The following is a 23,954-nucleotide window of genomic DNA, read 5'->3' on the forward strand; positions in this document are numbered from 1 at the left end:
TTACTACCAAATAATATTACTAGAAATAAGTTAGACCATGTTGTGGTCTAATAAGGAAGATTATTAAAAATCCAAAATTAGCAATAGAAATGATTAGAATTATTATAAGAAGGAAGCACAATTACCCTAATATTATAGACTAAGAGTTAAGCCTCACTAGAAATTAGTAAAATGCCAACTTAAGTGAAAAGAAAGATCATTTCATACCTACTAAATTGGGAAAAATGAAGAGTCACTTATTCCTATCAAATGTCGTTAAGGATGTAGAGAAATGGGGAATTGTTGGTAAGACTGAAATCTGTATATTAGTATAGGAAACTAATTTCCGGAGTTGAATTGTACATTCCCCAAACATAGGCATTGTATTATTGACTATGTGCCCTAAGAAATGCATGTCTCAAGAATGGAAATGTGTGAGAATATTTACTGTAGCATTATGCATAATAACCAAACCTTATAAAGTACCCAAAGGTCTACAAAAGGAAAATGTTCCAGTGAACAGCACAGCAGTGAAAATGAATTCATTAGAAGTATAACTAAATCTCAAAAATTGATATAAATAACAAAAATAATTTTGAGTGAAAGAAAATAGTTACATAGCATGATTACACTTTTAAATAAAGCTTAAACACAAGAAATAGTTTGCTTGTTTAAGGATAAATCATAGATGTACAAACTATGAAGAAAAGTAAGGGAATGAAAAAAATTTAGAAATATCAAAGTAATTTGTTGATTGCCTTAGGTATATAATTTTAATCATTGCAACAATTCCTAAGTAGACTATCAGAAACATAAATCGATTTACTACTTATACAGCTTATGTGCAGAAGAACTCATTTTGATCTCAAGTGTGTTTTTCTCACAAGTGCCTTTCACGTTACCCATATCCCCTAAGTCTTATTTAATATCGGATAATGAGTGTAATAGACCATGATTAGATCTGCCTTTTGATTCAGCTGTGTAAAATATTCTCTGTTCAACCTTGGGTAAAAGTTCAATAGATTCTTATGTCCTCACCTTTTTTATTTTCCCCACAAATTATGTAGAGCTAGCAATGTCTATTTGGGTTATTATAAAGTTTAAATGAAGTACATATGCACAGCACATGTAATCATGTATATATTCAATAATTTTTATTATTATTATTTCATGGTAGATTCAATTGATAACTCTATGAACAGCTCCAAGAAATTTCAGCTTGCTGAAGACAGAAATATTAAGAGATGGATGAATGATTATGAGGGTTGGTAAGCCCGTAGAGGAAAGATATGAGGGAAATGAAGATATCAGGAAGGAACTCACTGGAGTGACCATTCATAAGGCTATGCCATGGAAGGCTGATGTGGAAAGTTGATGCAACCAAAATACATTCATTTTCAGTGGACAAGGGACTAGCCTTGGAATGAGGAGTGTAAATTAAGTCTGTGCCAGGGGTAGGAGAGGGCTAGCAGAAACCGGGTGGGGGGAGAAGAAGAAAGAGATGACAGAAGACCATTCATGTATTCAATACATCTGACCCAGAGCTCAGATCCAATACAATCCTAAACAATGTCATGGTAGTTCAAACACCTTCACCATTGTTACTCTGAGGGGATGGGTTCTGAGGTGGAAGGAAAAGTGAAACAGGATGTGAGAACTGACCAGGACACAGGTTTGCGGCTAATTTGACCAGGGGTGCAGCATGTCTGAGCTACTTGCATGCCTTTTCCCAATAAATAGCTTCTCTACTTCTGTGACATCCTCACTGTGAAAACCAGAGCGCCCTGGCTAAATAATAGAATGTAGACTTCCTATCATACGTTACTCAACATCACTGCATTTTCATTTACCATAACCTTCAGAATCTCTAGCCTAATTTTTCAAGTAGACTTATTCTTTCCTGTTACTTTTTATTTTTCAATGTTTGATTGTAAATTAGGTAGGGCTCTACATTTCAGATAATCACTTTGGAATTCACTTAAAACTTCTTTTTATCAAACCTCCCAATAACTTCTTCTCCACTCCACGTATTTTCTCTTTCCCCTTGTGCAGATTTCCATCTACGCATTCACCCAAGTTAATACCTTCTTAGCCTCTAGCACAGCGGTTCTCAACCTGTGGGTCATGACCCCTTAGGGAGTCAAACGACCTTTTCACAGGGTTTTCCTGATTCATAACAGTAGAAAAATTACAGTTATGAAGTATCAACGAAAATAATTTTATGGTTGGGGGTCACCACAACATGAAGGACTGTATGAAAGGGTCATGGCCTATAACATCACCTTCCCATTCCTGGAAGCTATTATTTTGATATGAAAACTTTTGTAGCAGTTTTTCCTTCATAATAATAGTTAAATATAGTAGTTTTCCCTTTGTAATTGAGTAAGTTATTTCAGCATAATGTTCTCCAGTTCCATCTATGCCATCTATGCTTCTTGTGACTTTTTCTAAGAAATGAAATGTTTCATCTAATTATTGCCCAAGTCCACAATTCTGCTACATATGTATAGACCTACCTAGTTTTACTTAATGGTCAGTAGGTTTAATCAAGTATTGTAACAAACTCTTGGGATATAACAATACCCTATACCCTTTGTCTATGTCTAGGAAGTATTTCTTAGATACCTCATATTATCCATGAGGTTGGAAAACACTTGTAGGTAGATGTATCTAAGACCTAATGAAGGAGCATTGGCCGTACAAACAGAAAAGGAAGCTAAACAAACCAGTGTATTTCCAGGAGAAAGGTGAGGTAGCCTGCTTCTGTACAGATTTACAGACTCAAAAACTCTAGTAAGGGTCTCTGTGATTGGAATCAACTCAATGGCAGTGGACTTGGTTTTTGTTGTCCTACTGAGTGAATCTAGCTCTCCATACGTGTTGATGATGCTGTGTCTCACTGGTGAATTGCATGAAAACATGACGAAGCAGTGTAAGACAGTTTGTTAGTATAGAGTACTCTAGACTTCTTGAATGTCAATTGCCCTTTGGCAGCTACTATTGGGAAGACTACTCATTATTATAATGGCCAAAGACCTGAGGAGCTGTGGGAGAAGATAAAGAACATCATTCATGAAGAAAGTAAAAGGTCATTAAAAAGACAGGAAAGAAAAAAAAGTCAAAGTGATGTCAGAAGTGTCAGAAAGGACTTTTCCGAAATTTGTTCTTCCTCATAGAGTAGCTAAGGAAAATTTGAAGTCAAAGAACTGATTAGAAAATTTCAAAACCCAACTCAAGAAGACAAAGCCAAATAGTATACTGATGTTCAAAGACATAAAATTAGAAAACCCAAAGGGAAGAACACCCTCAGCATATCTAAAATGAAAGATCACACACACACACACACACACACACACACAATTCAATCCTTGGTTGTAATCTTGAAAGATTCTATGGGCACATATTGAGTGATGCAGGAAGCATCAACAGACTATAAAACGAATATACAGTCACTATACCAACAAGAACTAAGGGGCATTCTGTCGTTACAGGAGGAACATATCCTGTTGAAGGAAGATGTTCAAGCTGCTCTGAAAACATTAGCCAAAACAAGGCTCCAAATTGGTGGAATAGCCACTGAAATGTTTCAACAAGCTGATGCAACACTGGAATCTCTCATATCAGCAGAAAATTGCAAAGACAGCTACTTGGCCAACTGACTGAAAAGGATCCATATTTGTACTCATTCTACAGAAAGGTGATCCAATGGAATGTTTAAGCGATAGAACAATACCATCTATATAATATGCCAGTAAAACTGTGCTGAAGATCATCCAGCAATAGTTGGAGTAGTACCACTGACAAGGAGCTTCCTGAAGTTCCGCTCTGACTGAGAAGAGCATGTGGAACAAAGGATATCATTGCTGATATCAGCTGAATCTCAACTGAATGCAGAGAAAACCAGAAAGCGCTTTACTTGTGTTTTATTGACTTTATCAAGGCATTCAACTCTGTGGATCATAATAAACTATGGATAACTTTGAGAAGAATGGGAGTTCCAGAATATTTTACTTTACTCATGAGGAATGTGTACAGGCATCAAGAGGCAGTTGTGTGCACACGGGACCATGGCATGTTTTAAGATCGGGAAAGGTATGCATTAAGGTTAAATCTGTTCACTATAGTTTTTCTATCTGTAGGCTAAGAAAATCATGGGAGAAATGTTCTTATGTGAAGAAGAATGTGGCGTGGCAGCAGAATTAGAAGAAGGCTCATTAACAGCCTGTGACATGCAGGTGACACAGCCTTGCTTGCTGAAAGTGAGGAGGACTTGAAGCACTTGCTGATGAAGATCGAGGATAACAGCCTTCAGCAAAGCATTACAGCTCAATGTAAAGAAGACCAACATCTTCACAACCAGACTAATCGGTAACATAATATTGACTGGAGAAAAGGAGAAATTTTGGAAGAAATTTGAAATTTCTCCAAATGGAGAAAAGGGTGAAATTGTCAAGGATTTTGTCTTACTTGGCTCCACAATCAATTCTCCTGGAGGCAGCACTCAAGAGCAATCGGTAAATCTTCTACACAAACCTCTTTAGCGTATGGAAAAGCCAGAAGGGGGGACTAAGGTGCATGACACAAGCCATAATATTTTCAATCGCCTCATATGCGTGTAAAAGTTGGATATTGAATAAAGAAGACTGAAGCAGAATCGACGCATTTGAATTGTGGTGCTAGAGAAGAATATTGAAAATACTAGGGAAGACTAAAAAGATAAACCGATACATCTTAGAAGAAATACAGCCAGAGTGCTTTTTAGAGGCAAGGATGGCGAGACTTGTCTCACATACTCCGGATATGCTGTCAGGAGGGGCCAGTCCTTGGAGAACATCATGTGAGGTAAAGCGGAGGAGCAGCAACGGACAGGAAGGCCCTCAAGGAGTTGGATTGACACCGTGGCTGCACCAATGGGTTCACACACAGGAACCATTGTGAGGATGGCGCAGGACTGGTTAGTATTTTGTTCTATTGTGCATAAGATCCCTATAGGTGCTAACAGACTCCATGGCACCCAATAACAACATTATTTGTTTTCTCTCTGAAATGTAAAGTTCTTTGGCCATGTCCAGTGTTGGCTTGAAATACCCCATGATTCGTACCTTACTTTATACAAAAGCAACACTGATGAGAGATCTTTAGGTAGCAGCGAGATATTGAAGGAGATAAGTGGCGCTTTAGCTTACACTCGACCTCATACCTGAACGCAAAGCCTCTTTCTGAATGCTTCCATAGTCATGCCAGTCCTTTCTTCGCACACCAGGTGTCCATGCATAGAATTGCCCATCTCCTAGGCCCAGTGGAAATGTCTGTGGAAAAGGAAAGTATTCAGAGCATAAAAAGGAGGTCTTTCCTTTTGTACGGCAGGCACATAATAGGCAAGCAAAAGAATAATTGCTGAATAAGTGATTCTTCTGAGTACACTTAAAATAAAGCTATTATAGTGACCAACCTAATTTACATTTGAAAAAAATTAGATACTATCCCACCCTCCTACCATTTTCTGCTATGGCACATCTAGAGATACCGTGATGCTTTGGTTCACAGACTCAATTCATTTCAAATCTGTGTTCGAACACCAGCACGTTTGCGGACAGAACCTGTTTCCCCACAAGAAAACAACATTATGGGTTCTGACGCATGGCTCCAGAAGTGTAGTCACCGCGTGTAGTATTAAATTAAATTTGGAGGGTGTGGGGTGCCAGCCCCACCCGCAACTACTACCCACGGGTGCGGTAAGCACAATTGTACGGTTGAGATATATAAGTATTATATTAAAGTCACCGAGAGCATGAGAGATATTACAATAATGCAGTCAGACACATTACATAGTAGCATTGCTCACCTCAGCCCAGCTTGGTGGTCCACGTGGAGAGAGGGGGAAGGGCAGGAGGGCAAGGGAACAAGGGAGAGAGGACAGGAGAGGAGAGGGGGTAGAGAGGGGAGTGACCAGGGAGAGAGAGGTCAGAGAGCTCTATATTGCTGACCCAAGACTATAAACCTTTTGGAGGCATATGTCACAGGGAGGGGCTGCACTATAGGTTACACAGCAATGAGAGGGGGTGGCCTAGGGACATATACGCAATAGAAAGAGGAGGGATTGGGGTATACACATGACAAGATGGGCGGATCCTAGATTTAGGATGGCAGCTTAACTTTGACCTGTTCCTGGGTCTCCATAGGAACCATTATCAGTAGGGTGTAAACTCCGCCTACAGGAGCCTGTCCATAGTCCCCAGTGGCAGGGAGCAGGGCCCACTGCAGTCTGGCAACTGATTGCCCTCAGGGGAGATGTCTGCTAGCATCTACCTCCCCCAACAACTGTGGAGGCTGTTGGCTTTCTCACACATTACTGTCTCTGAACCAAGACTGCCATTGAGTTCTTTCGGATTTATTCAATTGACAGTGCCTTGTCAGTTTCTTCAATGGTTTGTTCCATGGTTCATGACTTAATACCTTTTGCTACATAGCTGCTTGAATCACACGTTTTGATTTGTTTTTTTTCTTCAAAGGTGTTGATAATGTCGACTTAGCCCTGTTTGTATTCAGTCACCAAATCAGACAAGCGATGGCCTGATTCAAATGTTGCAATAATTTCTTTAACTCTATCATGGCTCTCACAGTTTTCCTCTTATTCTGCTACTGGGATCACTAACTTTCTTTGGAGCCATGGTTACAATATTTTACGCAAATAAAATGCACCCCCTCGCCCCACCCCCCACATGATGAGGACTGTTTTAATGCATGAACACAAGCACTCTATGTTGTCTGAATGAGAATGGCACTTTGGCTGAAGTGCCACAAACCCTTTGTGTGGCTAGACATGATGTGTGACTCACTCTCGGTCACACAGGTTTTTTCAAGTTGGAATTTCAGTTCAGCTCACAAACACAGTTGAAAACACATAGCAGATCTATTTTTCTTGCTGTTTGAGTAGTGGAAAGTTCGAACATGACATTTTTCAACAAGTGAGGTATTACTATAGTGTCAATTTAGAGGATCCCTTTCACAAAGCATACATATCAAGTTTTCTTTTTCCCAAAGTGTAAGCATTTGTTGTTCTACAAATTTTGGTGCTAACTTAAATTGATTTTATCTGTAATATTTATGGTTAGATTCATTTTAAGCAAGCATATTTGAAAACCTGACAAGAGTATTAGCAACCATTCTTCTAATGTTCACCAGGTGCCAGGCAGCATGTGCATAGAAGATTGTTTAAACTTTACAATAGTCTTCAGATCTGAATTCCCATTTGACTGTCCATGAAACAGAAGCCCATTGCACTAACATAACTTGAGTTAATCCCTAATGGTATAACAGTAGTTGTACCAGTTCTGTTAATACCTTATTTGTGAATATAACATTACTAAACATTCTCTTTCATCTATATTTCTGTTATACAGTAGTTACAGTTACAGTTGAGATTATAATCCACTCAACAATAATAGTCAAAACATATGTCTTATGCATGTCCCAAGCCCAGCATGTTGTAATGCCAACTTGAAAATTATTTCTATGAACAGTGCTGAAATTGTTTCTATTTTTTTGACATTTATTTCTAGTGAGGAGAAACAAAAATTGTTTTATCTTCACAATCTTAAAAACAGCTAAGATATAAAGTAAAAGATTTCCCATTCACCCTCTATTTTCCTTTTGGCTGACATTATTAATTCTGGGAAAATAAAGGACACATCAAATTCTTTAGAATGAAGAAAAGAAAATTTTAAAGTAGAGAAAGTCAGCTTAGGCAGAAACAAAAGATAAATTTCTTTTAAGGACAAATGCCTTTCTGAGGCAAGTGAAATGTTTTAATTTTAGTTTGACAAAACAGCATTGCTACCATGCTCATAAAAAATTAGCATTCTCTCCATAGTTACAACTCATAAAACAGTTACAGTTTTAATAGACAAATATCAGAAATAAAACTTTATAAAAAAAGTTTAAATTAGAGAAAAGGTGTTTCAAATCAAATGACTATTGTTTATAGAATTAAAGGAATTTTCAGCTAATGATAATAATGATTTTAGGAAGCATATACAAAGCAATAAACATACAAAGATTATGGAGTGCATGTATTAGATATTACGTACAATAGTTTATAAATTTTAAAAGCTAAGCATCAAGGAAATATTAAGGAGAAAGAATCATGAAACAATGTGATGAAAAATTGGGGAATGGTATAGCAATGAATGCATTTTCCCTATATTTTATGCATAGCATAGTAAACAATATAGGAAAATATAGGGAACAATATAGGGAAACTGCATTCATTTTTTTTTCTGGTATAATTTTCACAATTATACGTTCTCAAAAGTTGACTATATACTGAAAATTATAAAGATTAAATAACCATAAAACACAAGCTATGATCTTTTTTCAGCATATATTTACAATGATGAGTACTGAACGCTAAAAAATTTCCTTTACTAATTTAGATATCAATGCTATACTAATTTAGATAATATCAATCTATAAACATCATTTTAAAATTAGATACTTTATAAAGAAATGTTTACATTAAACAGATATTCTTGCATAAATTTCGAATATGCAAAGCAGTCTGTATACCTCATTTCTCTACTTTAAAATATGTAAGACAGAGAATACTTAACAACTGGTACTATGTGGGAGACTGAACCTGAATTGATCTTCACTCCCTCCAGAAACCTGTGACAGTGACCGTGAAGCCTCAGATGGCTCAAGGAGGCGGATGGTTTCATGGGAACAGCTGTAAAGACTTGAAAAGGAATGAGAACTAAGTACTGAGAGGAGAGCAAACACTGTCCACAGAACTTTAAACCTTCCGAACCACTGGAGGCACGCAGCGTTTCGAAGGGTTAAGTTAAAAGCTAAAAATAAATGAGTGACTTTTTTTTTTAATGAGACTGTTAGGCCTACGAAGTTTCTCTACTCTGTTCCAGTAACCAAATGATTTCTGAAAACTACCATCTAGACACACAGAAAATTAGAGTTTGAATGGGGGAGCCCTACTTGGGGATTATTATGAATAGTCAAAAAGAATTTGTCAACTTATATTGAAAATAGGGTTCTTTTTTTATACTCCATATGGAAGGCTCAAGCAATATTCTACAGCAACCTCTTAAGTAGTGCCAACTTGCCTGACACTCTTACGAAAAGATATGGGGACTTTCTTTCTCAAGAATTTACCTTAAAAGAATGATAAGGGTACTGCCATGTGGGGACCAGATACACAGCCAGTAATGTGACAAGGATTCCCTTTGTCTGCAAGCTCTCCTCTAAACAAAGATAGGCAGGTCAGTATTTCACTATATCGCTCCTAATTAAGAATAGGCAACTATGGTTCACCAAACAGTAGAGGGAGAGGCCAACATGAAAGCCAGTGTCCAAAACTAGACAAAAGACACAATAAACTTGAAGGAAGCTGAGATAATGTAAGGGGCAAAAGAAAACTGCCCCCCAAATCAAAATTTAACTTTTTCAAAGAGCTATAAGAAAATGTTCCTCCAAAAAACAAAAAGAAAGCATAATAAGGAATCCTCAAATTTGCTTTTCAGAGGAGCTAGCAGGCATAGAAAGTTCAAAGACGATTTGAAAAACGAAATGTCTTAAGGATAGGAAGGAAAAGGAAAACACATTGAAGGCAGACATCCAAATGACAGCTCTACGCAAGCCTAGCAGACAACCCGGTCCTCACAACATAACGTAAATTGCTCCAGAAGTCATATCCTCATGAAGCGGAAAAGAAACAAACTTACCTTCTACCTATTTTATTTTTAACAGATTGAAAGGGAAACTACAATATTGCCAATGAGATGAAGAAAATTTAATAATACATCAGTAGAAAACAAAGCAATAAAAGTAAGACAAGCAATAAGGCAAAACATAATTAACGAAATTGATTAATTAATACAATGTACAAAAAGAAAATGTAAGCATAGCAGACTACTTGATTTACATATCAAAAATATTAATTGGACATTGGTTTACTAGATATACTGATGCTATACTAAAGATTGAGGACAAAGGTGAGGTATGAGTGTTAAATAGACATATAAGTAGAAAAAATATAATAACAAACTAAAATCAGGGTTCAGTAATATACACATGCTCTTTATAAATAGCGAAGCATATAATAGAATCAACAAAAAAGGTCATGAGTTCCCGTGGGTATCAGAAATTTCAAGTGGGAAAAGGGGTTAAGGATTGCCGATTTCCATATAGCATGATTACAGTTTTAAAATTAATCAAAATTATTACTTTATGTAAACATACAGAACTCAAATACAACTCATACTTTCTTGGCAATAATAGTCAAAATGTGTTAGCATCATGTGGACATAATATGCTAGCAGAAAAATCAACTTAAAGTAGAGCATCTGAGACTGCTTTATTAAAGTCTATCTCAGGATTTGCTACAATAAAACCTCTTTCATTTATATCAGTGCCACTCACTGACCTGCAAGTACATCATGAGCATCATCTGAGAACTTGTTAGAATAAAATGCCCAGGCCTGACTCCTGTCTACTGAGCTCTGTTGAAGAAGTGGTTAGGAACTCAAGTACTAGCTTCAAGGTGGGTGGTTCAAACCAGCCAGATGTTAGTGGGGTGCTCCCTTAAAGATTGGTAGCCTTGGAAACCATTTGAGGCAACTCTTCTCTACCCTGTCAAACCAAAATACTTCATGCCATCTAGTCAGTCTGATTCATTGCAGTCCTCCAGCAAGAACTGGCCCCTTGGAGTTTCCAAGGCAACAAAGCTCAGGGGTTGGAAGTGTGGTTCTCAACTCAACAGATAACACACCACCAAGGTAACAGGTAACAACTCAACAGATAGTACACATTAACTCAACAGATAATACACCAGCAAGAAAACAGGTAACTCAACAGATAGCACACATTAACTCAACAGATAACACACCAACTGCACCACCATGCTCCTCTCTGATCTATAAAGCTGTCCTGAGTAGGAATCTACTTGATAACAATGCGTTTGGTTTAACTCTTTTTTTTTTTAAATAAGTTTTAAGTAGGAAGTGAGGGAAGAAGTCTAGGTCTCAAGAAAGTTTTTAAGATGATTTGGAGGGTTTGTAAAGTTTGAGAATCACTACTCTATAAGAATGGAAAGGCAACATAACTATCATATTAAGAAAATAAGTTATATTCACTATCAACACATGTGCTATAATTTACTGAGGATTCACTTTCCCATGGGGAGTTGATTTGCAATATAAATACATGAAATTTAAAGAAAATTTTCCACAGCCAGGATGGTGGGTGAAAAAGCTATGCCAGGTCTGGAACAATTGGCTAGAACTACGCAGATTCTGAAAGTCTTCCACCCACTGGGTGATTATAGGGTCACTTGAAATCATAAATGACTTGCTGGCAATGAATTTGGTTTGCGAATCCCTGGGTGCTAAGAATGTTTACCTGAAAGGATGCTGATTAATGTCCAGAGGACCTTAGCCCAGAGGCTGACAAATCAGCCAGGGAAAAGCCTACGGAGCACAGTTCTGTTCTGAACACACGGAGGAGCCACAGGGAGTCACAAGCAACTTGAGGAAAGTGAGAATTTTGGCATTAGTGACCATCACCATGATGACCTTTCCTTTTACATCAGTAGCATGGAGTCCTTTGCTTCTCTGCTGGATTATAAAAGCATGTGTTCTCTGAATAGTAGAATATGGCCTAAACAATACATGCACAGCTTTATACTTTTATGGCACATAGATAAGCTATATTTGAGATCATCTTTAGGTCACTACTTGTTCATGAGTGCCTCCCCCCCAGCCCCACTTGGGAACTCTTTATGCTGTAATGTAAAGAGCCCTAGAGGGACGTTGGTTACAGTTCTTGGCTGCTACTGAAAAATCATTCTGTGGAAGAAAACTGTGGCAGTTGGCTTCTGTAAAGATTTATAGCCTTGGAAAGAAATCTTATGGGGCCATTTCTTCATTAAAATAATACTTTTATTGGGGGCTTTCACATCTCTTATCACAATCCATACATTCCTCCAATGTGTCAAGCACATTTGCACATATGCCACCATCATCATTTTCAAAGCATTCTCTTCCCACTTGAGCCCCTGATATCAGCTCTCCATGTCTTCCCCCTCCCTCCCCTTCCCTCCCTTCCTCATGAGCTCTTGATAAGTTATAGATTATTTTTACCACATCTTACATCATCCTCCATCTCCCCTCACCCCCTCTTACGTTATTCGTCCACCTGGGAGGGGGTTCTAGCACCAAAGAACTAGAGGAAAGTTGTGCGTTTATCGGTACTATATTGCACCCTGACTAGCTCATCTCTTCCCTGTGACCCCTCTGTGAGGGGATGTCCAGTTGTCTACAGATGGGCATTGAGTCTCACTAAGAATCAGAATCAACTTGTTGACAATGGTTTTTTATTTGTGTGTGTGTAAGATCCACTAGAGATAATTAACTTGAAAACATATCAGGGATGATGGGAGGTAGAAATAATCCTTGAAATGGAAACTACCATATATGCTTGAGTAACGCTGACATGAATATCAGCTGAGGCACCTAATTTTACCACAAAAGCTGCCTAAAAAATGTGCTGAAAAACTCAGTTTATGCATGAGTATATACAGTACATGTAAAATTAAAGCTAGATTCCAGATCTTATCAAAAAACAACATACCTCAGGACAAGGCATGAGAAACAGTTTCTAAATGTATAAAACTGTAATCATAGGCAATGTGGTTTCTAGATGTGAAAAACCCAAACACCTTCCAGGGTCAGGCAGGTGATACAAATGGAAAACAGCAGATTGTAATAATTACAAGCTCTCAGACAACTTAACAGCTGCTACTCACTTGTAGATGATCTTAAAGGAACAGTGGTGTCAGGGTGAAATCCCATAGTGAATAAAAACAAAAATTGTAAATTAAGGAAGTCTTATTTATCATCCGTACAGATGGCATTGGCACTGAAAAAGATATCTGGCCCTGTATTGAAGAAAAGATGATACTGCATTCTAAAAATCTCTTTATATTAGATTTTATAAATCAATCAATGGCTTTTTATCCCCCTAATCAACCTTCTACTCGGCTTGATCCTAAGAAGACAATATGATGCGGTGGAAGGACTCTTAATGCAAAACCGAAGACATAAATTAAGGTTTAAAATCTTAGTGGCAGGAAGTCTACGTGTTCTCTTGGCTCCTTAGATAAGTCACGTATGAAATTACGATAATAAAAATAACGCCTATCTTACTCACCTGACAAGTATCATGAATAGTAAACTACATAACGTGTGGACGACCTTGACCTTTTCTAAAGTGATAGATCTATAGCTATAGATATATATCCGTTGTTTTCACCCTCCCTGCTGTTATGATAAAGCTATTTGAGTTATTTCCCTTGCCCTTGAAAAGTTCTAACTTAGTTTTTTTAGGTTTCCCAGGTGGGTAGCACCTTGGTTCTTGGCTTCGCCTAAGAGAGAATGCACACGCACGCCTGGTTTGTGATCCAAATGGGTTTTTATAAGGGATGGGAGACGTTTCAAAGGAGTACACACCATTTCTGGGAAGTGTGCCAAACCGCGCATAGCCCCCGCTGGTTCAGAGAGGTTACTGTCACATAGTTAATGGTTTCAAGATCACATAATTACTACGTGACCAATAAGAACTTGTACCAAGTCAGTCTGTCTTTACATCTTATGGATTAATCAAAACAAACAGAGATGAAGATTGCTTATGTTCATTTGCCTACATTTGTGTATTCATGTAATATTACATAAAATCATTTAGAGAAAAAAAGAAATAAATCCAAACAGATAGAGTCAGGTTAGGAGAAAGTCCTGTGCAGAGGTTTTGATCCTCTGTGCTGAGCTGCGGAAGGCGTTAAACATTCTCAGACTGAAGCATGGTAGGCAGAAGCGAATCTTGCTGTTCCCACATCTCTTTCCATCCCAGATGTGCAGCCAACTACAGATTCACAATGAGTTTAGCATAATCTACATAATTGATTCCATACATTTGTATATACATAAAGCATATTCATATATTTGTTTCAGAATAAATTCTTAAGCGAATTGAAAAATTTTAGTACAATCTCTGTAATTCTCAATGGGTCACTAATGCAATTCCAATAGATTGACAACTGAAAGAAGAGAAGCATTTAGCTTGCATCGACGGTCGATACTTCAGACGTGCTGCTGGCTTTGTTTGGAATAGGGTCGCAAATCTGCAGGTGAGAAGCAGGCAGGAGGGCACATCAAGGAATGCCAGTCTTATTGTTAGAGCTTGTACATTTTCATGAGAATCTTGAAATATGTGGGGGTTGTAGACAGTAGCTTGGATTTAAGGCTTTCGACAGGTTCAGATATTAATAAAATACATTGTGTTGCGTAACATCATTGGGACATAGTCTGAAATCTCTAGCTAGGCTGACGCCACAATCTTAATCACAATCCTATTAAAAAGTCATAGTATTGTCTTTTACAGGTGTAAACTTGACTGAGCTTATTGAGACCTTGACCTTGTAAATGTTTCCTTTATATTTGTATTTATACCACAACTCCTGAAAGCACAAGATTATTTCACAAGTATCATTCGAATGATACTCATATTGTAGCTCTACAATCTGACAATATAGATCATTATTAATCATTAAAGAAAGAGACTGAGGCACAGATTGGTAAGGGAATCTCAAGCAAAAAACTATAAGCAAATCAAAGAAAAGTGCATTTTGGTATATAACTGAATAGTACTTTTTTTTTTATTGTGGGTATGAAAAATGGTAAATAAAATGAGTAACCTGATATTCAGAATCTCAGATGAACTCATTTCTTACTGATGATACAATGTTAAAGTAACCATACAAGTTATGAAACAAAAAGTTGTTATATAGTTGTTATATAGTAATGCTTAATTTTATTATACATATTTTATTTTAAATGACTATTTTCATGTAATACAAGAACACAGAATTTGATACTTCTATTGACCTGTCTCTCCTCCTACCCCAATCTCTATGCCCTAGAAATTGTTATTATTTTTTAAATGAGATTTCAGTCTCTCTCTCTCTTTCTCTTTTTTTTCCCCTGTGGCCAGATTAAGTCTCACTTCCATGAAGTTCAGATCATCCCCATTTTGGGATTTCTTGAGATGTTTGTGAGGAATTTCTGTAGATGGATCTCCGTGTAGATAGGAATCCTCTCTGGGGAGCTGAAAAAGAAAGCAAAATCATTATGGTTTAACTACATTGGTTTTTCTACCTTGTTGTTTCATAAATTTCAATCACAGTATAATCAAAGTGAATTGTCAATAAACAGACGTCTCTACTAGTAAGTAGTGTGATCAGTAGCAGACCGTTCTCATGCGAATAAAGAACAGCATTATTTAGAATAGTGGTTTTTGGTAAGGAAAATAGAATGTATCTGGTAAAAGGCTCCTTGATTTTAGGTGGGGTTAACAACTCAGCAGTAGTCATAATCCAACTGCCAGATGAAATTTCCTCTGAAACACAGAATGCAGGGCAGTTGTGCTATTGACCCTCAACACGACTATGATTTCAAAGCAAACAATGTTTCCGTCACATTAGAAACATGTGAACTCGGCAGGAAACCCTCCCATCTCTCTGACTGCTAGACAGCAGCATACCTTGGGGAAGTATTCCAGAGACCACCAACTTCCAGAAGTGACCAATTTCCTGAGGTTTTTGGGTGTTTTTGTTTCCCATTTCAAAGTATTCTCTTTGTGATTCCTAGGGAGAAGTGATACAAAAATAAAGAAATGTTAGCACGGCAGGAGACAGCACTTTTGTGAAAATATAAAAGCAAAAATAAGATTGTGTTGAAAAAGCATATTATATTAACCTTTAAGAATCACTTGGCCCCCTGGTGATGCGGAATCCACACACTGCGGTGCTCTGAGGGTATTGGGCCTGGATTTCATGACCCTGAACTTTCTTCGGGACATCGTAAGGTGCCTCTAGAATTCCACCCTATCCATCCGTCAAGGAGAAAACAGCATCCTCGTGGTTCTCAGAGTCAAAATGAACTTAAACTCTGACACTGTGTTTTAAGTCATTTACGTTCGCTCTGCTGTGTCTCAGGGAAGCATGTCACACAGAGAGCTGCAATGAAGACAATGGTGAAAGACAGGACCTTTGTTATCGTAAGTGCGATGGTCAAAAAGAAACCAAAGGAGTGTGCTGCTTCTCCTCCTCCAAGTTATATATCACCCAGATATTTAAAAAAAATACTTAACTGCTGATGAAACAGAGGAAATGATAGTCCTGCACCCAGAATTACAACCGAGTCTATAAAAATTAGTTTGCAATGAAGAAATGTTAAGGGTATAGTTTGCCATCTCATCTATTTAAAGTGTCTTGAAGGTCACCTTGTAACTATAAACTCAATTTAGGCCATCGCTATTATCATGTTCACAATCACTGAAATCACCAGGCACATACAAATACAGATGAGATCTCAATATCACCTTCAATAAAGTCTTTTCTATATTAAATAGGAAAATATTGTAGGGATTTTAAGTGTCTTTCATAGTAATGATTTCAAATTTCTGTCTAAATGAGATTGTTTTACGCAGTCCAAACTTTATCCTTGAATAGCTCAAACAAATAGATCTTTATCCTAGTTTAATAACTGAATAGTTTGATATTGTTGTGGTTTTATTCAATCCACTATTCAGCTTGTCAGTCGATGGGTATTTGTTTAATGTTTGATCTGTCACTAGACATATAATCATGTTCCAGACAAAGTTGCAGCCTTCTGGGACTATTCTATTCTATTAAAAGGACACACTCATTTATTCAGCTATTATTAATTGAGTACCTGTTAATGAACTGTAAAATACCAAGGTATGGAAGTTGTCTTTTCTCTGTGACATCAGTCACTTGGGATTTGAACACTGACTAAGGCGAACTGCAGAATTGATGCACTTGGGTTATGATGCTGCTGAAACAGAGCAGTCTTAGAAGTATAGCCAGTAAGTGCCTTAGAGGCTAGGATGAGGAGACTTTGTCTATTTAGGTACTTTGGGCATGTTATCAAGAGAGACCAACTCTTGGGAAAAACATCATGCTTGGTAAAGTGACGGGCAGTGTGAAAGAGGAAGGCCCTGGACAAGACGGATGGACCAGTGGCCACAACAACAGGGGCAAACATCACGACTGTGAGGTGGCGCAGGACGGGGCAGCATCTCATTGTGTTACACAGGTGAATTAGGCATCAGAATCAACCAACAGCACCCAGCGGCCACACAGCAGAGAGTGATTCATGTCCGTGAGAAAGTGCACTTCCACAAATAGTTGTTCAAAAAGATATTACGAACAAATTACATATCTTCAATGACGTGGTTTCTGGGCTTTAACATTTAATTATTGTGCATAGACAAGGATGAGCTGAATTTGGGAAACACTGAATTTCCAAGTGTCTAAGACATAGAAGGGGAGGCAAGCAGTAGGTAGCTGGATTTACTTGTCTAATCGGTTACTGGAATGTGTTTGGAGTGGGAGGGGGACTGCTCACACTAAGTGCTGAACCTGAATAGAGAGGCCTATTTTTATGTACACATAGGCGAACATCTTTCCAGACAATAATACCAACCCTTTAGAATATGTAAACCAAGTTGTTTTGAATAATGGAACAATGTGCTAAATAATGCCAATCTGAGCAACTTCCAAACACACACACACACACATATATATATACCTCCAATCCTATACATTTATAATACAGTTCAGCCATATCAATTAAATAACAGATTGTAGAAAACTTATCTGCTTCCCACATGTCACATGTGGAACTTATACCTCTTGCATACAACGTGTGTATACTGTCCCACATCTAATGATTTCATATATATATATATGAAATCATATATATATATATATATATATATATATATATATATATATATATATCCTGAATATATCTATATATTCAGGATGATTACAATAGCTATGGTACCAGCTTATGTGCTTCCTTATTAAGAAGTGTACCATATAATAGTCTATGTTTCGACCCATAGGACAGCCTCATCCACTCTTGTGCATTATGTGTCCCTTAAAGGGTTGTGGTGATAGTTATTTAATATTCAAAAAAATATGTTACTGTATTGTGGCTTCCAAATACTGCAAAGCTAGTGATAATAATACCAGCCGCAAGAGACAAAGGGCAAACGTTGATTAGAAAACGAACTAAGGTCATGAAACACTTCAAAGGTAGGAAAACCTCAGTGGAGCCCATTGCTCTTCAAGTATGCTTGTAGTACTTGATGGTCATGGCGACGCTCAGAAACAAGAACAATGGTTCAAGCTATTCAAGAGCTGGCTCCATTGGAAGGTCCATGACTAATGAAAATGCAAAAGTGTGAGAGCGACTTGTATTAGATAAGAAGAAATTACTAATGACTTGTATTAAGGAGCAAGCAAATTTAAATCATTCCCATGTCATTGACAATCACTGCTAAAGCAAAAAGCTTGTTTGAGATGCTTCAAGAAAAAGGAAGTTCTGAATTTCAAAGAGTCATTCACCAAAATGTCTTATTTCAGAATGGAACACATGTTTAAAAAATATGGATGCAGTGTTTTAAGTCTTCCTTATCTATGCCAAGAGATTTGGAAGACAGCAACCTGGCCACTGACTGGAGCAGATTCATATTTTTTCCTCTTCAATGGAATGTGGAAAATATCAAGCAATATGGATTATATCACTTGCAAGTGAAATTTTGCTAAAGAAAATTTAAAAAATGGCTTCAGCAGTACATTAACAAGACACTGCCAGAAATTTAAGTCAAATCAACAGAGACAAAAGGATATCATTGCTGGCCCCTGATTTTAATTTTCTTCAGCTTTAAGTTGAACTTACAAATGTATAATTTTGGTCTGTTCCAACTTGGCCATTGGTCTTGTTTTGCTTAATGTATTGAGCTTATCTATGATCTCGTTCCACAGATGTATTTGATTTAATTCCTATATATTCCACCTGTACATTTTTACATGTATAGTTGTGATTTATGTTGCTAAAAAAGATAAATAAGAACTAATTGGTCTTACTAAATTCTATCATGTGAACTCAGATGCAATTTCTATGACCAAGGCTATATTTTCCAAGTGGTGACCCACCTCTTTGTTTCCAACATTCCCATTCTAATCATTAGTAATTATCGATTCATCTTGTTTGTATATTTTACCAATTACAGATGGAAGAAATTGGTAGAATTCTTCCATTTCTTTATTATCGACTGTAGTGGTTAGTTGGTAAATTTGAATAATAGTCATATTAACTGGTCTTCTTTTTGAATGTGTAGATAGTATCCTGTCACAGAACGAACTGTACTTCAAGAAGGATCTTGAAATGTTCTTTGATGAAAAAGATACTATTCCTTTTCAGTTTGATATTCCTGATATAGCACATGACATTATTTTCTCATTCAAAATAACAATACCAATCACTAATGTCTGGGGTATCAATCTTTATGTATTCCATATCATTTTTATGACTTCTGGTGTTTTTGGAATACTCATACTTCCAGTTTTCCTAAAATATTCATAATTCATGAATATTGAATGGATATTTACAGATGTCTCATTTTATTTTGAGTTTGACCCATCAGCAGATGAAGGCACAGGACGCTTTTCTCCAACAACGTCATTAATATCAACAATATTTTGAGGAGGCAGCTCTTCCTGAGCTGTATTTTGAGTATTACAGAACCTGTGGGACTCCTACTCTTGCATTATATCAGGCAATATGTTGCTGCAGCTCACATGGTTTTCAGAGACTGATCATTCAAAGCTAGAAAACATCTTCCTTCCTCCTCCACTGTTTCAGTCTGGAGGCTCCATTGGAATGTATTGATATATGGGGGGCCCTCCTGGTATATGAAATACTGTCTATAGCTTCCGGTAACCCAGCGGTCTTCAAGCCACCACAAGGCCACAGATGGACAAGTTAGTTGTAGATCTAGAACACTGAAAATGAATAATGTATACTCAAGGAAAACTAATAAAAAATGTAAAGGAATTGTCTATTACCAAGATAAAGTTGAATCATAGTAAATAATCAATTGAAACTTTAGAAGGCAGAAAAATGGGGAAAAGATGAAAGAGCTATTGCAAAATAGAAGTTATAGGCAGAAAGATTTTAAGACAACTAAATCAATAAGTCAATAATCACTCTAAATATGGCTGATATGAATACATCAATTAAATGACATGGGTTTTACGAGTGGATTAAATACAAAAGTACAGCAACAACAAAAAGCAAGCCAAACTTTATATTCTCTATAATAAACTCACTTCCAGTGTAATGATTGTTCGGTTAAAGTAATGTAATGGAGAATGGTGTTGTATGTAAAAACTAATAAAAAGAAATCTGAAATGGCTGCCTTAATTACAAAGTAGATTTTGGAATCAGGAATATTTTTTTTAAGGATGATAGTGAAATTAAATTATGACAAGACAGTCAATTCTATAAGAACATATAGCAATTCTTAATGTTTCTGTACCAACATCAAAGTGTCCAAATATATAAGGCAAAATCTTTGCAGATTACAAGAAGACATAGACAAATTTATGATTGTCATGGAAATCTTCAATATCCCTATTTTGATTTCAGAAAATTAGTAAGCATATAATTCACTTGAACAATACTATCAGTCGATGCGATCTAATGTATTCATTTAAAAAATTGCATCCAACAGCAGCACACTATACATTGTTGTGAAGAACATTCACATAATAGACCACAAAAACGATCTTAATGCACATTTTAACTGATTTAAAATAATGAAAGATGTACAAAACACCATCTTGGACTCTAGTAAATTTACCAGCAGTAGGAAAAAAATTACACAGCAACTGGTGTTGAGTCAATTCCAACTCTTAGAGACCCTACAGGATACTGTACAATTGACTCGTCATGTTTCCAAGGTCGTTAATTTTCACAAAAACCGATTGCCACATCTTTCACCTAGGGAGAGGCTCATGAGTTTGAGCTTCTGACCTTCACCATTGCACCTGCAGGGTGCGTTCAATAATCCAAACCGAACTCCTGGCCATCGAGTCAATGCTGACGCATACCCACCCTCCTGTGGGTTTCTGAGACTGTTCATTGTTTATCAGAGTAGAAAGCCCAGTCTTCCTCCCATGGAGCTACTGCTGGTTTAGAACTGCTGACCACGAGGATCGCAGCCCAATGCAGAACCACTACACCACCAGGGCTAAATCACCAATGATGGAAAGGGCCAAACTCACCGCCATTGAATCTATTGTGACTCACAGTTACCCTGTCTCTTCATGTTTAGAGACAAAGTAAAAGGTTAAAATAACATATGAAATAAAGACAAAATTTAGAGACAAATAAAAATAGAAAATAGTACAATTCCAATGAAAGCATTTGCTTAGAGGGGAATTTATATTTTTCAATTATATATGAGAAAGGAAGGAAGAATTCAGTAATTTAAGTTTCCACCTTAGGAAACTAGAGAAAGAAAAAATTAAATTGAAAATAAAAATTAATATAGAAAAATCAAGAAAACTAAAATTTGATCTTTTGAAATGACCATTTTAATTGATAGACTTCTAGCCATACAGAAAACAGAGAAAGGATGTGATAGAAATTCACCAAAAATTCTAGCAAGTTATTGTTTAGAAATAAACAACTTAATTATAAAATTTATATGGAAAGACAAAAGACCTAGACTAGCCAACTCAGTATGTGGTTACTTGTAATTGTGTAACTTACATTAATACTACAGGAACCAAGATGCTGTAGCATGCAATTACTATAAGATGTTCTAGAAAATGTAACCACCACTTATACTGGGATGTCAGTTTGTCCACTGCTGTGGCTTGTGTGTTGCTGTGATTAATGCATTTGAATTACGGTGCTAGCAAACAATCGTGAAAGTACCATGGACTGCCAAAAGCACCAACCAATCTGCCTTGTAAGAGGTATTGCCAGAATGCCCCTTTAGAAGCAAGACTGTTGAGACTCGGTCTCACTTATTTTGGACACCTTGTTAGAGATCAGTCCCTGGAGCAGGGCAACCTGCTTCACAGTTGGTAAGGCACAGAACTGGGCAGTGCTGTGTTCTGTTGTAGAGCGGGTCACTCTGAGATGGTACTGACTCACTGCACCCCAAACACCTCCCACTGCCCAGCTTGTCGATAACAAAGCAACGCTGAAAACACCAAGCAAGCAACAAAAAGTCACATTCAAAAGAAGTCAAAGAAGTAAGGACTATACCTAATCTGGGAAGACAACGAACACATAAGGTGAAAACGAATGAAGCATGAAGGCAATGGGTGCTTTAGTGAATAACAGTGGATTAAATATGCTTAAATAATTATAACAAATGTACTCTAGTAGTCTGAGATGGGGTTAGGGCTATTAGAACTCTCTGTACTCCTTTAAAAATGTTTCTGAACACTAATAGCTATTTTACAATATCCATAACAACGTATCAGCAATAATTTTGGTTTTTTAACATTTGAAGTTTTGTATATGACCCAAAATATCCATATGTAGATGTGTTTACTTGTCTTTTCAAGGCACAGCAGTATCGTTTACATCTCTTATGATCTCTCATGAGGTCGAGCGGCATAAATAATAACTCTGAAGTCATCGGGAAAGATGGCATTGGCTTTTTCTGTGTTGTACAAGTTGTACAAGTTTGCATAAAGATGACGATAAGCTATTCATTTTCATTATTGTTATTTATTTACTTGTCCTAATACTATTTACATTCCAATGCACCAAGGGATATTTTGCCAACTTGATCGAGTAATAGAAGTCAATTCAGCAAAATAAATATTTTCAAAGGCAAATACCATGAAAATTAAAAGACTATGCTCCAGTTTCTATTTACTAAGCTGATAAATATGTAAATGAAGTGTCTTATGACAAATCCTTATTTTGATCATTACGTCATGTTTAAAAAAGAGAGGTAAAACAACGTATGTTTATTTCACCTGAGTTGTATTTGTGGACTGCTGTTCAAAGATTGAAGACTGGTGTCAGTTTGTCTTTGTTTTTCCTTGATTGTACATATTTGTGTGATTCAATAAAAAGGCAGCCATTATTATTATTTTTTAACGTTTGCCTTTCTAGTACTCCTCTATTTTGTGACTAATGACTCTGAATCCTGCACACTCAGAAAGCTGGTCCGATACAGAATCCCTCAAAGAAGTCTCCTGTTATTGCATCCTGATGCGTCTAGGCACATTACACAAAGGTGAGCACCTTTGGGACATATGTTTCACTGATATACTCCGAACTACTCATGCATATTTTCTAAAATATTTGGATGCCTGATAATCACACTTCTTAATTTCAGACATAGACTTGCATAAGAAAATGAAACCATTTAAAAATCAGAGGAAATATCCTTCTAGATAACTAGAGGTCAGTGTAGCAGATCACTTTCCTATACTAGATTAGAAAACTAAGTGGAAAAAACAACATAGAAAGAATAAATTAGAGATTTTTTCCCCCAAACCATCTTATTAGGAGCTAATCTCGACATCATACCATTCCATAGTTCAATCATATCAAGCAGTGTTGTACCCTTGCTACCACAATCAATTTCAAAACACAATCTTCTTTCTTGAAATCCTGATATCAGCTCCGCCCACCCCCCTCCCACTTCAGTCCGCCCACTATACCTCCTAGGAATCCTTATTCTAATGGTTTTCTCTATAGGTTCCTTGATCCTGGGTTTCATAGAGAGAGAAACAGAAAAACACATAGCAAAGATTCAAGAAGGCTACCCACAATGACAAAATCTATCAGAGATAAACCCCAATATGAGAAAAATCACAGGAAATATTAAGAACGAGATCAAACCAAAGTGTATCAGGGGGGAGATCAAATGACAAGGATTTAAAAACGTTCAAATCAGGTTTATCAAGGAGGTCCCAAGGGAAGACAAATGATGGACGCTGGGGCCAGGACGTGGCACCCCGTCTAGAAAACGCTCCTAAAGGTCAACACACAGACCTT

At 37.0% G+C, this 23,954-nt stretch overlaps 1 protein-coding gene across 2 annotated transcripts in view; it reads right to left on the reverse strand.

Annotated features, from left to right (window-relative positions):
* The window catches only part of GALNTL6 (polypeptide N-acetylgalactosaminyltransferase like 6), a 1,306,147-nt gene that overhangs the window by 917,562 nt on the left and 364,631 nt on the right, over positions 1-23,954 (reverse strand). For both annotated transcript variants that reach the window (XM_045286961.1, XM_004696123.2), the window contains one exon: positions 5,180-5,288. In XM_045286961.1, coding sequence (XP_045142896.1) covers positions 5,180-5,288 — 109 coding nt within the window. The remainder of the gene's footprint in view (positions 1-5,179; positions 5,289-23,954) is intronic.

Source organism: Echinops telfairi, unplaced genomic scaffold (genome assembly GCF_000313985.2).
Source record: "Echinops telfairi isolate 266 unplaced genomic scaffold, ASM31398v2 ScPeMD7_9;HRSCAF=40, whole genome shotgun sequence".
Classification (NCBI taxonomy): Eukaryota; Metazoa; Chordata; class Mammalia; order Afrosoricida; family Tenrecidae; genus Echinops; species Echinops telfairi.